This window comes from Lactuca serriola, chromosome 1, assembly GCF_051521515.1.
Source record: "Lactuca serriola cultivar US96UC23 chromosome 1, Lser_US96UC23_V15, whole genome shotgun sequence".
NCBI lineage: Eukaryota > Viridiplantae > Streptophyta > Magnoliopsida > Asterales > Asteraceae > Lactuca > Lactuca serriola.
Genome location: NC_136408.1, coordinates 48,084,836 through 48,100,320, shown reverse-complemented (window position 1 = coordinate 48,100,320; position 15,485 = coordinate 48,084,836). Strand labels below are relative to the sequence as shown.

Below are 15,485 nucleotides of genomic sequence, written 5' to 3'. Positions count from 1 at the left end.
CCATGAAGTATGAAATTAGACTAAGACTTAATGTTATGTATATCTAGGTCTGTTGGTAAAAGGTGTAAGGCGAAGCTCTTCCGAATTCATCAATCACCAGACACTTTGTCAAGGGAGTGCATAGTCCCTTTCATAAACATGATTTAATACGAGTATTAATTAAAATATTAAATATCTTCTGGAAGTCATATGTGAATTATGTGCTTATTGCTTGGATTATATATATATATATATATATATATATATATATATATATATATATATATATATATATATATATAGCTATGTGCAAATTAGATATGGTTCTATTTTATTTTAGGATTAAATATATAACATCACATAGTAGTATTAAAAGTAGCATTGCTAAGAAGATAAAAGAATAATAATACCTAATGCTCTATAGGGATTCTAAATACACTAGAATTAGGTTAGTGTCACCCAAAAATAGAGCTGGACACTGTAATCTGGTCTAAGGCATTTTTTTATTTTTATTTTTTTTTTAATTTTTTTAATTTTTTAATTTTTTTAATTTTTTTAGTTAATTCAAGTTCCGAAAATAATATTTAAAAAAAAAGAATTTTTGGATTTTTCCATTTATTTTGCATTTTAAAATTGTTTTTTAGAATATGTACAGTGTAATATTCTATTAGAATATTTCACGTATTTAAAAAAAAAAAAAAAAAAAAAACGGGATTTTTTTTATTTTATTTTTTTTAGTTAATTCAAGTTCCGAAAATAATATTTAAAAAAAGAATTTTTATATTTTTCCATTTATTTTGCATTTTAAAATTATTTTTTAGAATATGTACAGTGTAATATTCTATTAGAATATTTCACGTATTTTTCAAAAAAAACGGGATTTTATTTATTTATTATTTATTTTTTTTAGTTAATTCAAGTTCCGAAAATAATATTTAAAAAAAGAATTTTTAGATTTTTTCATTTATTTTGCATTTTAAAATTATTTTTAGATTTGGTCTTATGGTCTCACACAATTAGAATGGTCTCAAATGAACCTGAACCTATATATATATATATATATATATATATATATATATATATATATATATATATATATATATTGCTATGTGCAAACTAGATATGGTTCTATTTTATTTTAGGATTAAATATATAACATCACATAATAGTATAAAAGTAGCATTGCTAAGAAGATAAAAGAATAATAATACCTAATGCTCTGTAGGGATTATAAATACACTAGAATTAGGTTAGTGTCAGCCAAGAATAGAGTTGGTATTAAGGTTAGTTACAGACACTGTAATCTAGTCTAAGGCTAAACTTAGACTTATGGAATATACCTAGCTCAATTAAGTATGATATTAGGTAGTCTTACTAGGAGAATGTGCGTAACCTAGGAACGGAGAGTAAAGTTCTATTCCATGACACTATCAGATGTCGATGTACGGTAGCTCCGTATGGGATGACCAGAAATGGTGGGTCCCGATCAGGCAACTGTTAGCGGTATGTTTGGTCACCCCACACAGTAAGTGACAACACTTGAGCATTCTAGACAGTCTTTGTGAATTACGTTGCTAGTGTAATCTCATTACTCATAAACGTAGATGAATTGGAAAACCATATTCATCAAATACCCGGACGACCTATAAGCCTTTATGACTTACCCCGACAAAGGAGGCCCCTAGCTATGTAGTCAGTCTTAACGATTCATCAGGCGAGATAATTTATCCTTGACAATTGTTGGATTAGGTGTCTAAGCCTGTAACTATAATTAATATAAACTTGAATTGATAGTAGCACAATCCTTTGGGTTGCCTTTAAACCTGGCAATTGAATAGGACGACTGTCAGAGAGAGAAGAATGATTTATTAATTTATTATCTGGTTAATAAATTTATTAGAAATAAAAAAATAATTGATTTGTTAGTATATTATGAGAATAATATAATAATTAAAAATAGTATTATTTAATCAAGAATTAATCAGAAATTAATTAGAATTAATTTTGGGATTAATTTGATTAATTTAAAGTAAATGGGTTAAAGTGTAATTGTTCAATAGTTAAACAAGAGGCATTCTAGAATCATCCTAGATCCTTGGACATTTTTTCATGGTTCTAAAGGATCTAGAATATCTAGAATTATCCTTAGAGGATAATTAGGAACCAGATAAATACACAAAATAAGATAGTGTTATTTTGGAGACTTATCTAGGATTTCTTGGTACACTATATAAAGACCCTTATGCTTCATATAGAGAATCTAGGGATGAAATTATAACCTCTCTCCTCTCTGTCTCTATAGTTTTCCTTGGCTTCTAGGGTTTTTTTTTGTGAACCATTAGAGGCGCGACACTAGTGGCGCTTGCTACCCAAGGTTTTCAATGAGGAATTCAAGATTGTTTACAATAACAATCTTAAAGGGATGTTTACTATCTTATTTCATGAATTTCAAAAATAGTATATGCCTTTTAGGGTTTATCTTTGACGTTCAATACTTGTATGCTCAATTAGAGAAAACATAAATCCAAAGAAAATTAGGGTTGCATGCACACATATGATTGTTTGTTATGCTCAAAACCCATCAGTGGTATCAAAGCCAAATTTAAAGGTTTCTGGTTCCAAAATTCTAGGCTTTCGGTTCCATTTTTGTGTTTCCGGGTCTACTACATGATTCTGGTTCCAATGTTCAATTTTCGGTTCTAACCGGTTCCATACCCACTTTACCCGATCCGATACTCAGAACCGAACCAGAACCGGTTCCCGTATACCAGTCCGGTTATCGGTTCTTATAATCCGTCAATTCCAGGTTTCGGGTTTTCCAGGTCCGGGTCCAACGGTCAGGGTTTGGACCCACTTTCATCCCTAGTTTGAATGGTTAAAATCTAGGCGGGTTAGTTGATTTTGAGGTCTCAAGAGCCTTGCTCGAGGTAGTGCCAACTGAGTCACGAGACTCAAGAAAAAAGTGAATGTTATGATCAGCTCAAGGATTGCAGCCGAAGGCTGAGTGATTGGCAGATGGATCAGAATGTCACTATCTTTAGCAGAGGCTATGTTCATTCAGCTTTTCGTATTCATAGAAGATAGAGAGAGCATACATGTTATTATCAGAGTTGGGATGTAGACCCAACATTGGGCTATGTGTTTGTGGTTTTTTATGGCAGTACGACAGTGTGGGAATGCACAAGACTACTCTTGTGGTATAATTGCCTTGAGATGAGATCAGGGGTCTGATTTCTTTGGATATAGGTAGGTCAGGTGCTAGCAGATGGTTCCAGGTAACCAGGGAAGTGAATCAGGAGCAACAACTTTTGTTGTCTCTCATGTATTATGACTATGAGAATGATACATTTTTGTATGTATGAATGATTCTCGCGATGAATTGACGGTTGAGGATTTGTAGGCGTAGAGTGTGGTAATCTATTTATTTCTAGATAGGAAGTTGGTGTTATGAATGGACTGTCAGAATTATTACCTGTGCATATGCAGGGGATTCTTGATGATAGAAACATTCATGATTGGGGAGTCCCCGAGGTCTCCATATGAGATTCAGACTCTCTTTGAGTTTGCTTGGTCTTTATTTGGAAGATCATCTTGCATGGTGTTATACATTCCAAGTTCAGGGAATGATATATATTTGGATGAGCCGTTTGAGTTTTGGTTTGTTTGCAATGTCAGTTGGTGGTAGTTCGAACCCTAAGTGGGGGAGAGCTGGATATTCTGCTCGGAGAATCATCGATCTGTTCAAATTATGGTTTTAGAAGGATGATTCATTGGATTTGTGGAACGAGTATGCGAAACTTTGGTTAAGGATTTGGTCAAGGCGGAGGTATAGAGCAAGTTGCCATCATATGTATGTGCTTAGGAATGCAAGAATCATCTTCGCGACAAGAAGCTGTTGGACAAGGTGCTCGTTGTAGCCATTGGTTCCTGTCGGGAACGTCAAGGAATAGGTTAAGAGGCATTTGGGTCGCTCAAGTTGAATATCGATTGTTGAGGAATTTGTCAGCTTGTGGTATAGATTGATATCTATAATCTAGGATGGGCAGTTGTTGATCGCTCAATAAGTTTCAGAGTGTGGTATGTTTAGTCCCTCTTGGGCTTTATCCAGTAGAGTACTGGATCAAAGTATTAGTTGTCAAAGCACTCTTGATCGTTGGTCTTTTCGTTCATCGTCAATAGAAGAGGTTTTTCAGAAGTTTAGAGCTATATCAACTGGAGATCAATGGTATAAACCTATTGTAACGTCCCAAAAATACGAGCCAAAAATTTCATTTTTAAAACATATACTTAGCAAAATATTGGAATTAAACATTCACCGATCATATTGTTTCATAAAAGATATATATTGCGTGTCTGGAAAAACATTTAAGAAAAACATAATAGTGTCAGAGTACAAATCCCCAGGAAGATCTCATAATGCGGAATACAAGGCATGTGTGTGATGTACCGCTACCGCGCCAGCTCCTTCCCCTTCGAAGAAGAGGTACCTGAAACCAAAACTGAAAACTGTAAGCACAAAGCTTAGTGAGCTCCCCCAACATACCACATACCATACAATCACATAACATACATATATTGTCAGGCATATCTGGGTGCCCGGCCTACCCCTTCGGTCCTCTCGACCGGATACTGACTAATATATCTGGGAGGTGGCCTCCCCTTTGGTCCTCTCGGCCGGATATTGACCAGTATATCTGGGAGCTTGCCCCCCCCCCCCCTTCGGTCTTCTCGACCGGATACTGACTAGCATATCTGGGTGTTGGTCTCCCCTTCGGTTCTCTCGACCGGGTACTGGGGACTATTTCACCCCCTACTATTACAACATAACACATATATCTCATAATCTATCTAGCATGGTTGGGCATGACCGTCCCTTCGGCCCTATCGACCGGTAATTTGGGGGGCTATCTCCCCCTACTGTCACTAGCACATAGCATCATATCATACTAGCACATAAACATATCACAGGTAGTAGCAACCCTAGATGAATATCACAAAGACAATCATCTACCATACAACTCCTACTGGTGGGCCGACATTGTGGCCGTAGACCCACCGCTACTGGAAGCTAACTCACCTCAAAGAAGTTGCTGATCTGTGTGGGAACTGACTGTCTTCCGCTGCTGTTGCCCTGGAAATCCTCCGGCTATAATCCCCACAAAACACTCAGTCAAATACTGCTAAACGACCTTAGGGTAAAATGACCATTTACCCTTAACCAAACCAAGAGTCAAAGTCAAAGTCAACTTCCAGTTGACCCGACTCGCCGAGTCCCTATCCATTCGATTGACCATAATCCCGTCTCTGCTCGTCGAGTTAGGCATTCACTCGACGAGTTCTCCTTCTAAACCAAGGTCCAATAGTCCTTCATCATACTCGCCGAGTTGTATGAACAACTCGTCGATTTCATCTTCATTTGAAGGACATGCTACGCTGAGACTCACCGAGTTGTATGAACAACTCGCCGAGTCTATTCTTGAGGCAAGAAGATTGCCTTGAACTCGCCGAGTCAGGGCATTGACTTGCCGAGTTCCTTCATGGGTGAGTCTGGCTTCCGACTCACTGAGTCACACCCCATGACTCATTACTCCACCCCACAAACACAAAAAAGGGGAAAACTCGGGGACTCGCGACTCGAATCGCCGAGTCCGATGAACGACTCGCCGATTCTGTCACATGCAATTACTATATACTCGATTTTGCTTGAATCCAACTCATGTCATTCATAGATCTGGGTTTACGTGTAAATAAACACCAATGAAGGTTTTAGGGCTCAAAATGCACTAAAAGAGTAGATCTAGGGCTTTCATGCAATATGGCTCCATAAAGGCAGTAGATTCAAGCTCCTGGAGCTCAATCATGCCTAGATCTATAGGCTAAACAACTTATTACAAACCCTAATACACAATCAAGCTTGGGGAAAGGCTCAAGAAGGACTTTCATGGAGCTATAAGGGACTATAAGCATGAAAACAGAGGGAAACCGAGTTATACCTCAAGGAAATCACTGAAGTAACACCAAGATGCCTGGCCTCCTTCTTCTCTTCTTGATCTACTCTCCTTTCCTCTCAAAATCTTCAAGAAAACACACCAAAATGCTTCAATCTCACAAGGAACAAGGCTTGGACGAAGTAGAGAGCTCTGAGGGTGAAGGGGACGAGCTTGGGGGCGGATAAGAGGGTTTAAATAGGGTGCAAGCCCTTGAAATTTAGGGTTTCATCAGACAGTGGGGACTCGCCGAGTCCAAAATATAGACTCGCTGAGTCGCCAACATAAACGTGTTCCATATCTCGTCTCTACTCGGCGAGTCGGGCCTACAACTCGCCGAGTCCAAGGCTAAAAATGCAAAACATTTAGATAAATTTTACATACCAGGAACCAGGTGCTACACCTATTGTCAATATTTGTACATTGTACATTTCAGATTCTGGGTATGGGTACCCTCAATGGTTGGTTGTGAAATTATTATTGATAACAGACTCGAGTTTGGCATAAGTCCTTGGTTATTGGAAGTTCAGGCATACTCAAACGTACATAAGGTGTACGTGGCTGGGGGTCAAATCCTAATTTTTAGGATTTGAGCCCTATTTAAGCATTCATTAACTTTTTAAGACCTTTTTCCCTCATCAGCCTCCACCTCCCAAATCGTCCCTTGCAAACTCTAATTCATTGTGTGAGTGTCTTTGAGCTTGAGAGTGCATTTTTGGTGTTCTTGAAGGAAGGAGGAATGGAAATCATCTTGGAAGCTCAAGGCATCTTGGATCCATAAGTATTTCACCCTCAAGAATCCTTTGGATGTATAAACTTTGAAACTTGATGAGTTATTTGCATAGATCTTGTTAGCCTTGAGTTTGTGTTCATTTTTTTGGATTGGGTGTCTAAGCCCATAACTATAATTGGTTTGTACTTGACCCGATAGTAGCATGGTCTTTTTGGGTTGCCTTCACCGGAGCAATTTGATAGGATGGATATTTGAGAAAGAGGTTATTTATGATTTATTAATATATTATATGAATAATATATTAATTGAGAAATCATATTATTTAATTGGAATTGATCAAGAATTAATTTGGAATTAATTTAGTGATCAAAAGAGACTGATTAAATTTACGGGGACTGATTAGGTAAATTAGTAATAGATATAGTTTGGGCTAATGATCCATGTTGGTTAGGGATGGAATAAACATATATGAGAGTCCATGAAGGTTTAGTCCAAAGGGCTTACCAAATGTGAAGAGTCATGGTGAATTAGGGTTTGCATGGAAGTAACCCTAGGAATTCCATTCCACACTATAAAAGAAACCCCTAGCATCACTAAAATCGGCCATAAGGATTCCAAGGTGAAACCCTAGCTGAGGTATTAAACTCTTGAAAGGCCAAGAACTACAAGCTACAACTAAGCCTCCATTTGCTTTTGGTGTTTGTGACTCATTTGAGGTATCACACTTGAGGTATTAAACTCTTGAAAGGCCAAGAACTATAAGCTACAACTAAGAGGTATTCATCTAAGTTGTATATCTCCAATTGCATGCTAGCTAGGGTATATGCTTTGGATAAAATGAAATTGCATGTATAACTTGAGAAAACTTAGATCCAAAGCATTAAGGTTGTATATGCACCATAAGGATGTTATAGAGCTCAAAACCCATCACATTTTTTGTCCTATAATCTTGGTGTTCATGAGTATGGATTACTCTAACCAGAAGAGTTGTCCTTTCAGACGTTTTTAGGTGTTATAAACCATAAAAACGTGATCTTGGTCCTTTTATCCCTTCTATGTAAGAGTTATGATGTCCTAATGGATTATTAAGCTAGGGTTTTAGCTTTTGGACCTTGTCTAGCCATGGAAAGTCATAAAGGTGAAAACTTTATGACTTAGAATGATGTTTTGGGTATAGATCTGAGTTTGGTTGAAAGGTATTTAATGAATAAGAACTTAATGAGAAGAATTGGACCCAGACTGAGTACGATGGGTGTACCAAAGGGTACGCTGTGCTTACGAGGTTTGAAACCCGTGGTTTAGATGGATGAGTCATGACTACGCCCAACATAGTGACTGAGTGTGCAGGGCGTACTCAGTCAGTTTGACTATTTGACTTTCTGACTTTGACCTTTGACTTAGGGTTTGACTTTCTAACTTTGACCAAGTTTGACCTTGGGTCATTTTGGGTATTTTGAGCTGTAGTTTGAGTTTAGGTCACTGTTTGTTGTATAGGTGACCTGTAGAGTTGACATTTGGAGCAACGTTCTTTTATGCTCTCTTTCAGACTGTGAGGTGAGTTTTTCTCATTGTATTTAAGGGTCGAAGGCACCAATGCCAACCCACTGGATTATGTATTCGGGTATATTGGATGATGTTATGTTGGCTATATGATAGACTGGTAGATCTATATGATTACCTGTGTTCATTGATTATGTGTTAGATTGGTAGATCTGTATGATTACCTGTACTTCTTGGTTATTGATTGTTATTGTATATGTCGACATGTTATAGTTTGTTGGATTGAGGTGGTCCTGCTTTGTGTTGAAGACCAAGATACCCGGGGCGGTCCGGATAGGTTGTAGGCCTTGCGAGGTGGTCAAGGTAGGCCGAAGGCCCGGAGAGCGGTTTGGATAGGCTGTAGGCCCTACGAGGCGGTCCGATCAGGTCGAAGGCTTAGAGAGTGGTCCAAATAGGCTGTAAGCTCTGTGAGGCAGACCAATCATACTGAAGGCTCATGCATGCATGTTGTTATATGTTTGTGTGGTGGTATTTTGGGGAACTCACTAAGCTTTGGTTTACAGTTTAAGTGTTATGTTTCATATACTTCTTACGATTAGGGCAAGGCGAAGGCGTGATCATACACATCCTTTAGTGACATGTTTTGGAGATTTTTTGATACTTTAATTTTGGGATATTTGTATTTGACATTTGGTTTTGACTTGGGTTATGATTGGAAACAATGATTTTACCTTAATTGAAAAATGAAAAATTTTATCGTGATTTTTGGGATGTTACATCGATGCAATGTCTGATTCATATTACTTTTAAACTTGAGGAGTGTTGTTGCTAGAAAAAATTGTGACGACGCTTTGAGAAAAAACCCATCTGCTACTAGTCGGTCATGTGTTTATCATTCTTATATTCAGCGAACGATTTATACAGGGAAGGTAGGAATTGAGGGGCTTATGCTCCATAATTCGACCATTTGCCTTATTATATGATGATGATAATTGCAATGCATAACTTAATGGGCATGTTGATGAATGACGCATGTCAGGGTGGCGCTACGGTGGTTCAACCAACTCTGTATATTAGTGAGGCTATTGAACATGAGGTTAGTTGCAGGAGAAAACTCAGTTCTTTTTCTTCCCTTTTTATAACATACAAGGATTGAAGTGTTCCTTCTTTCTGATACGATAATCAGGCAAGAATACACAAATTCATGGACAAATCTAAGTGAAAGGCTTCTCTAAATCAAAGCCCTGATGATGACTCAAAAGCTGTGAATAACGACCCTTTATTGTTTCAATTTTGTATTGAATTTTTTTTTCATTTTTAGTAGATTAATTTCAACATATGGGTTGCTATTCAATCATAGATGGAAGGATGTAGCAGATTCATTCAGTCATGAATGGAAGGAAGTAGGTATTTTGTTTATTTGTCTTCAATTTTGTACTGAACGTTTTTTTACATAGACTTTACCGCTTCCTCGGTTCATGTCTACAATGAAGTCAAATGGATAACCATAGTAGCATAGATGTGAACCCAATATGTCAGTATTATCCTCACAAATATCGGAAGGATCAATGTATTTTTTTTCATTTTTTTCGTTGCTTAATTCTGAATTTTGGACCAATATTTTGCTGCTTTGGTTCTTAGTTTTAGGGATGGTAAGTTTGATTAAATGTTGATCGGTTTGCCTAGTAGGTGAAAAAACTCCAACACCATCATTATCAATGGAGATACCCATAATTCTTTTTGAATTTATTTATGTTCTTGAAGCTAGGGGTGCAAACAAGTCAAACCACTTGTGAGCTATTCAGGATCAACTCATTAAAAGCTCAACTCAAAACCGATTTTAAATGATCCCAAGCCGAGCTCGAGCTTAATATTAAGCTCATTTATTAAACGAGCTCGAGCTTCAGCCTATGTCACTAGGCTCGATTAGGCTTGCGAGCCTAAACGAGCATTTATATATTATTATTATTATTATTATTATTATTATTATTATTATTATTATTATACATAAAAATAAAAACATGTTTGGTAAATTAGGGATTTAGGATATTAATAAACGAGCTTCTTAATGAGTCCAGGACGAGCTTAAGCTTATTTAGGCACGTCAGACAAAAAACGAGCCGAGCCCGAGTCGAGCCTGACCAAGCTCAGGCTTGGCTCAACTTATTTGCACCCCTACTTGAATCGAATATTAGCTCTTATTTGACTCTTTCTTTCTTTGCATTCAAAAACTACCTACACACTTTAGACTAGATATATATCGATGGAATGATAAAAATTACTAATAGTTTATAATGAGCGCCATTTCATTTAAAAACAATATTCTTAAGTTTTTCTCATATGTTCTATGAACCAATTTGTACTTAAGTACCGGGAAGCGGTAGGAAGGAAATGGTTTCGAGGAACACCATCAATTTATATGGGTGTTTGAAGTAAAATCTATAGAAGAAATTGATTTCATTGTTGTAAATTTGACTCTGACTTAGCAAATGTTATTCATGTGCTATAGACCTCCATTTGTGACACAAAATTAATTGGAAGACTCTGCATTGGTAAAGATTTTAGAAGCTTATACAACCTTTCCCTTTCGGTTCCAAATACTAATTATTGATTATTTTTTGTAGTTAATAATAAAGGCCTTCTGTCACTGACTTGGGAGCTCTCCTCCACCACTGAAGGCTGGCTGGTAGCAACAACACCGAAGTTGTTGTTTGGCTAATGTCGTAGTGAACCAAAGACATGAGGCACGACGTGTGGTGGGGTGACAACACCTGGAGGTTGTGAAGAGATACCATGCATTGTTGGTGGTGATCGGAAGAAGTCATGCTGCTACAAGTTTACTTATAAATTTTACTTATTGTAGATATTTATATAGAGACTTTGTTGACGTCTAATTGTTGGTTATGGTTGCAGGATAGCAAACTTTTTTTTTTCCAAATGGCTCAAAGTTATGGTCTCAAAAAGGATTTGTTGCTTTGTAATTTTTTCCATTTCAATTAAAAGAAGATTACGTTTTTGTTTCTTGCATTTAACCACTAATTAGGTTAAATTCAAGAAATAACACTATACTTTATGTTTTATATACAAATATATAACAAACTCTTCTCTCACTAGCAACAACTGAAATGCAGTCTCCATGCACGACAGCGTCGCATTCCTGTAAGTATGCGTTCACACAAAAATCATCACCTTGAAGGATATGATCGAGAACCTACACGACAACTGATCCCCTTTTCCATTTCCACAAATACGTCCCCCTGTGTAATGATCTTTCCATGTAATGAACGTTTGTAATAAAATAAGACGTGTTTATCTACCATGAATATGTATATCCTCCATAGATTAGAATTCCAAAATACAAAAAAGAAAATGTAAAAAACCAATTAAAAAAGTGATCCGTGGTTAGTTTATACAAATGATCAAAGAAATGGAACCAATTAGGTACGACTTGTACTTAGAGGAGCAAAGCCGTAATGTAAATATTAGTTTAGGGACCATTAATGTATCTGATGCATAATGTTGAATAGAAAAGGGGGGTTTACCGTTTACGTCTGTCTAGGGTTTTGTTTCCGCTCAGCCAGAAACCAAAAGACTCGGGAGAAGATCTCTGTCTCGTATTCAACAAGCAGCCATGGCGACTAAAGTTCAGAGGATCATGACCCAACCTATCGTACGTATTCTTTCCTTCTCCAAAACCAACTTAATTAACTGGGAACCGTAATTGATTTCCCGCATTTTCACTTTTATTTTAAGTTACGACTAATAGAATCTTTAACTTTTTCCTCATAATTCCAGAACCTGATATTCAGATTCCTTCAAAGTGTAAGCTCTACTTACATTTTAAATTTCATTCAATGGTTTGTTTGGACGAATTGGCTGATTTTCTGAGTTTTATGCTGTGTATGAAACAGAAAGCGCGTATCCAGATATGGCTGTTTGAACAGAAGGATTTGAGGATCGAAGGTCGTATAATTGTAAGTCTAATTATTCTGAGCATGAATTTTACGATCTTTTAACTTTTTGTAATTTTGTAACTTGATGATAATTATAATTTTGTATGCTTGGTTGTTTGATGTAGGGTTTTGATGAGTACATGAATTTGGTTCTTGAGGATGCAGAGGAAGTCAGTATAAAGAAGAAAACCAGAAAGGCTCTAGGTCAGTTAGCTTGATTAGCCTTCTTTCTATCGATCTTGTTCTTGGTGTCCTTTTTTCTAACCTTCAAGTTTTGGATTTTAGGAAGGATTCTGTTGAAAGGGGACAACATTACTCTGATGATGAATACGTATGTAAAATCATTCTCTACATCCTTCCACACACATTGCATTGTAGCTTCTTTTCTATTACCTGGAACTCATTTTACTAACTTGCATCTGTTGTATTATATGTATTCAGAGGAAAATAATCAGGAGCATTTATTTGCATGAGGATAAAACTGATTGGTACATCACATGAAAGCTAAAGTGAAGATTCAGGACTTGATCACTTTCTTTGGACGTTTTACCACTTTGATCATGTATTCATCACCATTTTACTACAATATATATTTGTCAACAAGTATGTTAAATAGCTATAGTCAGCACCTTGAAATTGCATTCAGACGTTCGGCTAATGGAATGTTTCCTTTTCATACTTGATGAGTTAAGTACTTAATCTGGATAGTTATACTTGGCTGTTTCTTTTTGACCTAATACAAACAAAATAACTTAATGTATTAAGATATTAATTCTTTACACGTTAAAATTGTTACATATTATGAAATTTGGCTATTTAGACGATTTATTCAGTCTTGGAAAGTAGAAAAAGATGTACAACATTTTATCGATGCATACATCATTCTCATTCAGTTGCTCCTTTTCCTGGAGCTAGAATTTATAAATAGATTACAAACACCACAACATCACACGACCTCAAACTCTTCATTGTGAGGATTGTTTGTACTTTGTACTAATATTGTCTTAACTTGCCCCTATCATCACAACACTATAGGATCTTATTATAAGCCAAGAAACACAAACTCTTCGACAGCTGGCACATCACCTATTTTCTTGAGGGTACTTTTGTCCGGTTCTTCATCAACACCAATCGCCATAATCGCCTTCTTCCCCCTAACAGTTCTCCCAACACTCATAAAACTCACATTCACATTATTCATTCCAAGAATACCCCCAACTATCCCAATCATCCCTGGTTGGTCCACCTGGCGACACAATATCAAGTTCCCTTCAAGACTTACATCCACACCAAATGACCCCACACGTGTCAAATGAGGTGTCCCATATTTCACTCTCCCTTCAACACTAATCTCATCATTATCACTCAAAGCACTTGCAAATTTCGATTTCACATTGCTTATCTGGACTTGAATGGAATCAAACGGACACCCTGGCGATGAGTTGGCAAACACCCGTTCTTCAGAAATCCGTAAACCTTTCTGTTTAGCTATGAAGTCAGCATTAACAAGGTTGATTATGGAATCAGAGATTGGTTCTATGATGCCTTTTACAATCATAGCCCTTACAAGTCTTGTGTCCAGGTCATCAGGATCACGTGCTGACCTGTACACCACCTTTACAGACTTAATCCCACTTCCTCCAGCAACCAACTGTACAGCTAGTCTTCCCAGCTTCTCAGCTAGTGCCACGTAAGGTGCCAGCTCAGATAAAACCTCCGGGGCTACCATTGGAGCATTAACCGCAGTTGCAGAGAGTTCTCCTTGTAAGGCTCCAACTACAGCTTCTGCTATTTCAACAGCTACACCTTCCTGATGTTTGTATAATTAACCGTGGTTAGGTTAAAAAGGGGTGAGAGTGAGAGGATTATAATTATTACAATTTAAAATCATACTTGTGCCTCTTTTGTGCTAGCTCCAAGGTGAGGTGTTGCAGTGACGTTTTCATGGTGGACTAATTTACTATCTTTGGGTGGCTCTTCAGTGAACACATCTAAGGCTGCCTGTGCAACGACTCCAGAATCAAGGGCTTTCAGTAAGGCGTCTTCATCAATGACTCCACCACGAGCAACATTGATGATTCGGACTCCTTTTTTCATCTTTGAAAAGGTTTCATCGTTGAAAACTTTTGAAGTTGTTGGAGTGAGTGGCATATGGAGTGAGATGAAATCTGCAGTTGAAATGGCTTGATCGAAAGAGATGAGTTCGACACCAATGGCACGGGCTCTGTCTGCTGGTGCGTATGGATCGTGTGCAACCACATGCATGCCTAGGCCTTTCGCACGTCTAGCAACCTCAGATCCGACCTTCCCGAATCCCATGATCGCTAATGTCTTCCCCACCATGGAAACTCCGACGTACTTGTTACGCTGCCATTTGCCTGTAAAAAACACGATTGAAAACTCAAGTTGTGAGATAGATCTGGTTAATTTGAGCTGTAAAAGGAGTAAAAAGTAGCTGGTGTCAGAAAACTTTTCTCCAGATCATGAAGATAGATCTGACGAATGTGAGATAACAGGGAAGCTTCATCTCAGAGTAGGAAGAAGGTCATCCATGGCAGATATTGGGGAAGGAAAATAGAGAAGAGAGAGGGATTTAGGTACCAGCTTTCATGGAGGCATCAGCCTGTGCGACATTACGAGCCATAGCAGACAACAAAGCAATGGCGTGTTCGGCAGCAGCAATAGTGTTGGCAGTAGGAGCATTAACAACAAGGCATCCAAATTCAGTGGCAGCTTGTAGATCTACATTGTCGATACCTACACCAGCTCTTCCAACGACCTTCAATCGACCTTTGGCGGCTTCAAAGACCTGACGGTTGACTTTTGTACCACTTCTGACGATCAAGGCATCGCACATGGAGATCTTAGAACACAAATCGTCCGGGGAGAGGTTGTAGGAGCAATCAACGTTGGCGAAGCTTTTGAGAAGATCGAGACCAGCATCTCCCAGTTTTTCTGAGACAAGGATGGTCGGTTTGGAATTGGAGAAAATGGAATCGAGATTCGAGGCGGTTGAAGAGAGATTTGGGGAATCTGCGGTTTTAAGAACATTGGTGATAGTTAGATATTGAAATCGAGGAGTTGAAGGAGAAAATCTTGGGGGAATTGAAAATGAGGAAGGTAGGAATGAAGATTTGAAAGGGGTGGCGTAGGTTAGGAGGTTGATTGAAGATTTTGAAGAAGAAGGAACAGTTGAAGCGATCATGGCGGAAATCAACAGAAATATCAATCTGGTTTCTTTCCTTTTTCTTTGGGGTGATTTTTGCGGGGGAACCGTCGGTGTCTTTATAAGCGCCAACAATCATTCGTATCTACATGCCACTAACTGATTAA

General features: G+C 37.7%; 2 protein-coding genes across 3 annotated transcripts; one reads left to right on the top strand and one right to left on the bottom strand.

Moving 5' to 3' along the window:
• The first annotated feature begins 11,723 nt into the window (after positions 1-11,723).
• LOC145087282 (uncharacterized) lies at positions 11,724-12,830 on the top strand. Of its 2 annotated transcripts, XM_079025216.1 has the most exons (6): positions 11,724-11,869; positions 11,995-12,021; positions 12,111-12,173; positions 12,278-12,356; positions 12,438-12,483; positions 12,594-12,830. In XM_079025216.1, the coding sequence occupies exons 1-6, from the start codon at positions 11,831-11,833 to the stop codon at positions 12,601-12,603; spliced, it is 264 nt and encodes an 87-aa protein (XP_078881342.1). In that variant the 5' UTR covers positions 11,724-11,830; the 3' UTR covers positions 12,604-12,830. The 2 variants fall into 2 exon arrangements, with proteins under 2 accessions (XP_078881342.1, XP_078881349.1); XM_079025223.1 differs by lacking the exon at positions 11,995-12,021 and having other exon boundaries at positions 11,748-11,869.
• A 165-nt stretch (positions 12,831-12,995) lies between these two features.
• On the bottom strand, positions 12,996-15,443 carry LOC145087273 (D-3-phosphoglycerate dehydrogenase 3, chloroplastic-like). The gene is made up of 3 exons (XM_079025208.1): positions 14,754-15,443; positions 14,046-14,530; positions 12,996-13,962 (listed from the first exon to the last, which is right to left on the bottom strand). The coding sequence occupies exons 1-3, from the start codon at positions 15,355-15,357 to the stop codon at positions 13,195-13,197; spliced, it is 1,857 nt and encodes a 618-aa protein (XP_078881334.1). The 5' UTR covers positions 15,358-15,443; the 3' UTR covers positions 12,996-13,194.
• Positions 15,444-15,485: the final 42 nt, after the last annotated feature.

Coding starts and splice junctions, on each gene's coding strand:
- LOC145087282 (XM_079025216.1), top strand. CDS start 11,831: ATGGCGACTAAAGTTCAGAGGATCATGACCCAACCTATC. Junction 11,870..11,994: donor GGATCATGACCCAACCTATC/GTACGTATTCTT, acceptor TCATAATTCCAG/AACCTGATATTCAGATTCCT. Junction 12,174..12,277: donor GGATCGAAGGTCGTATAATT/GTAAGTCTAATT, acceptor TGTTTGATGTAG/GGTTTTGATGAGTACATGAA.
- LOC145087273 (XM_079025208.1), bottom strand. CDS start 15,357: ATGATCGCTTCAACTGTTCCTTCTTCTTCAAAATCTTCAATCAACCTC. Junction 14,531..14,753: donor TGATGCCTCCATGAAAGCTG/GTACCTAAATCC, acceptor TGTTTTTTACAG/GCAAATGGCAGCGTAACAAG. Junction 13,963..14,045: donor CTAGCACAAAAGAGGCACAA/GTATGATTTTAA, acceptor TACAAACATCAG/GAAGGTGTAGCTGTTGAAAT.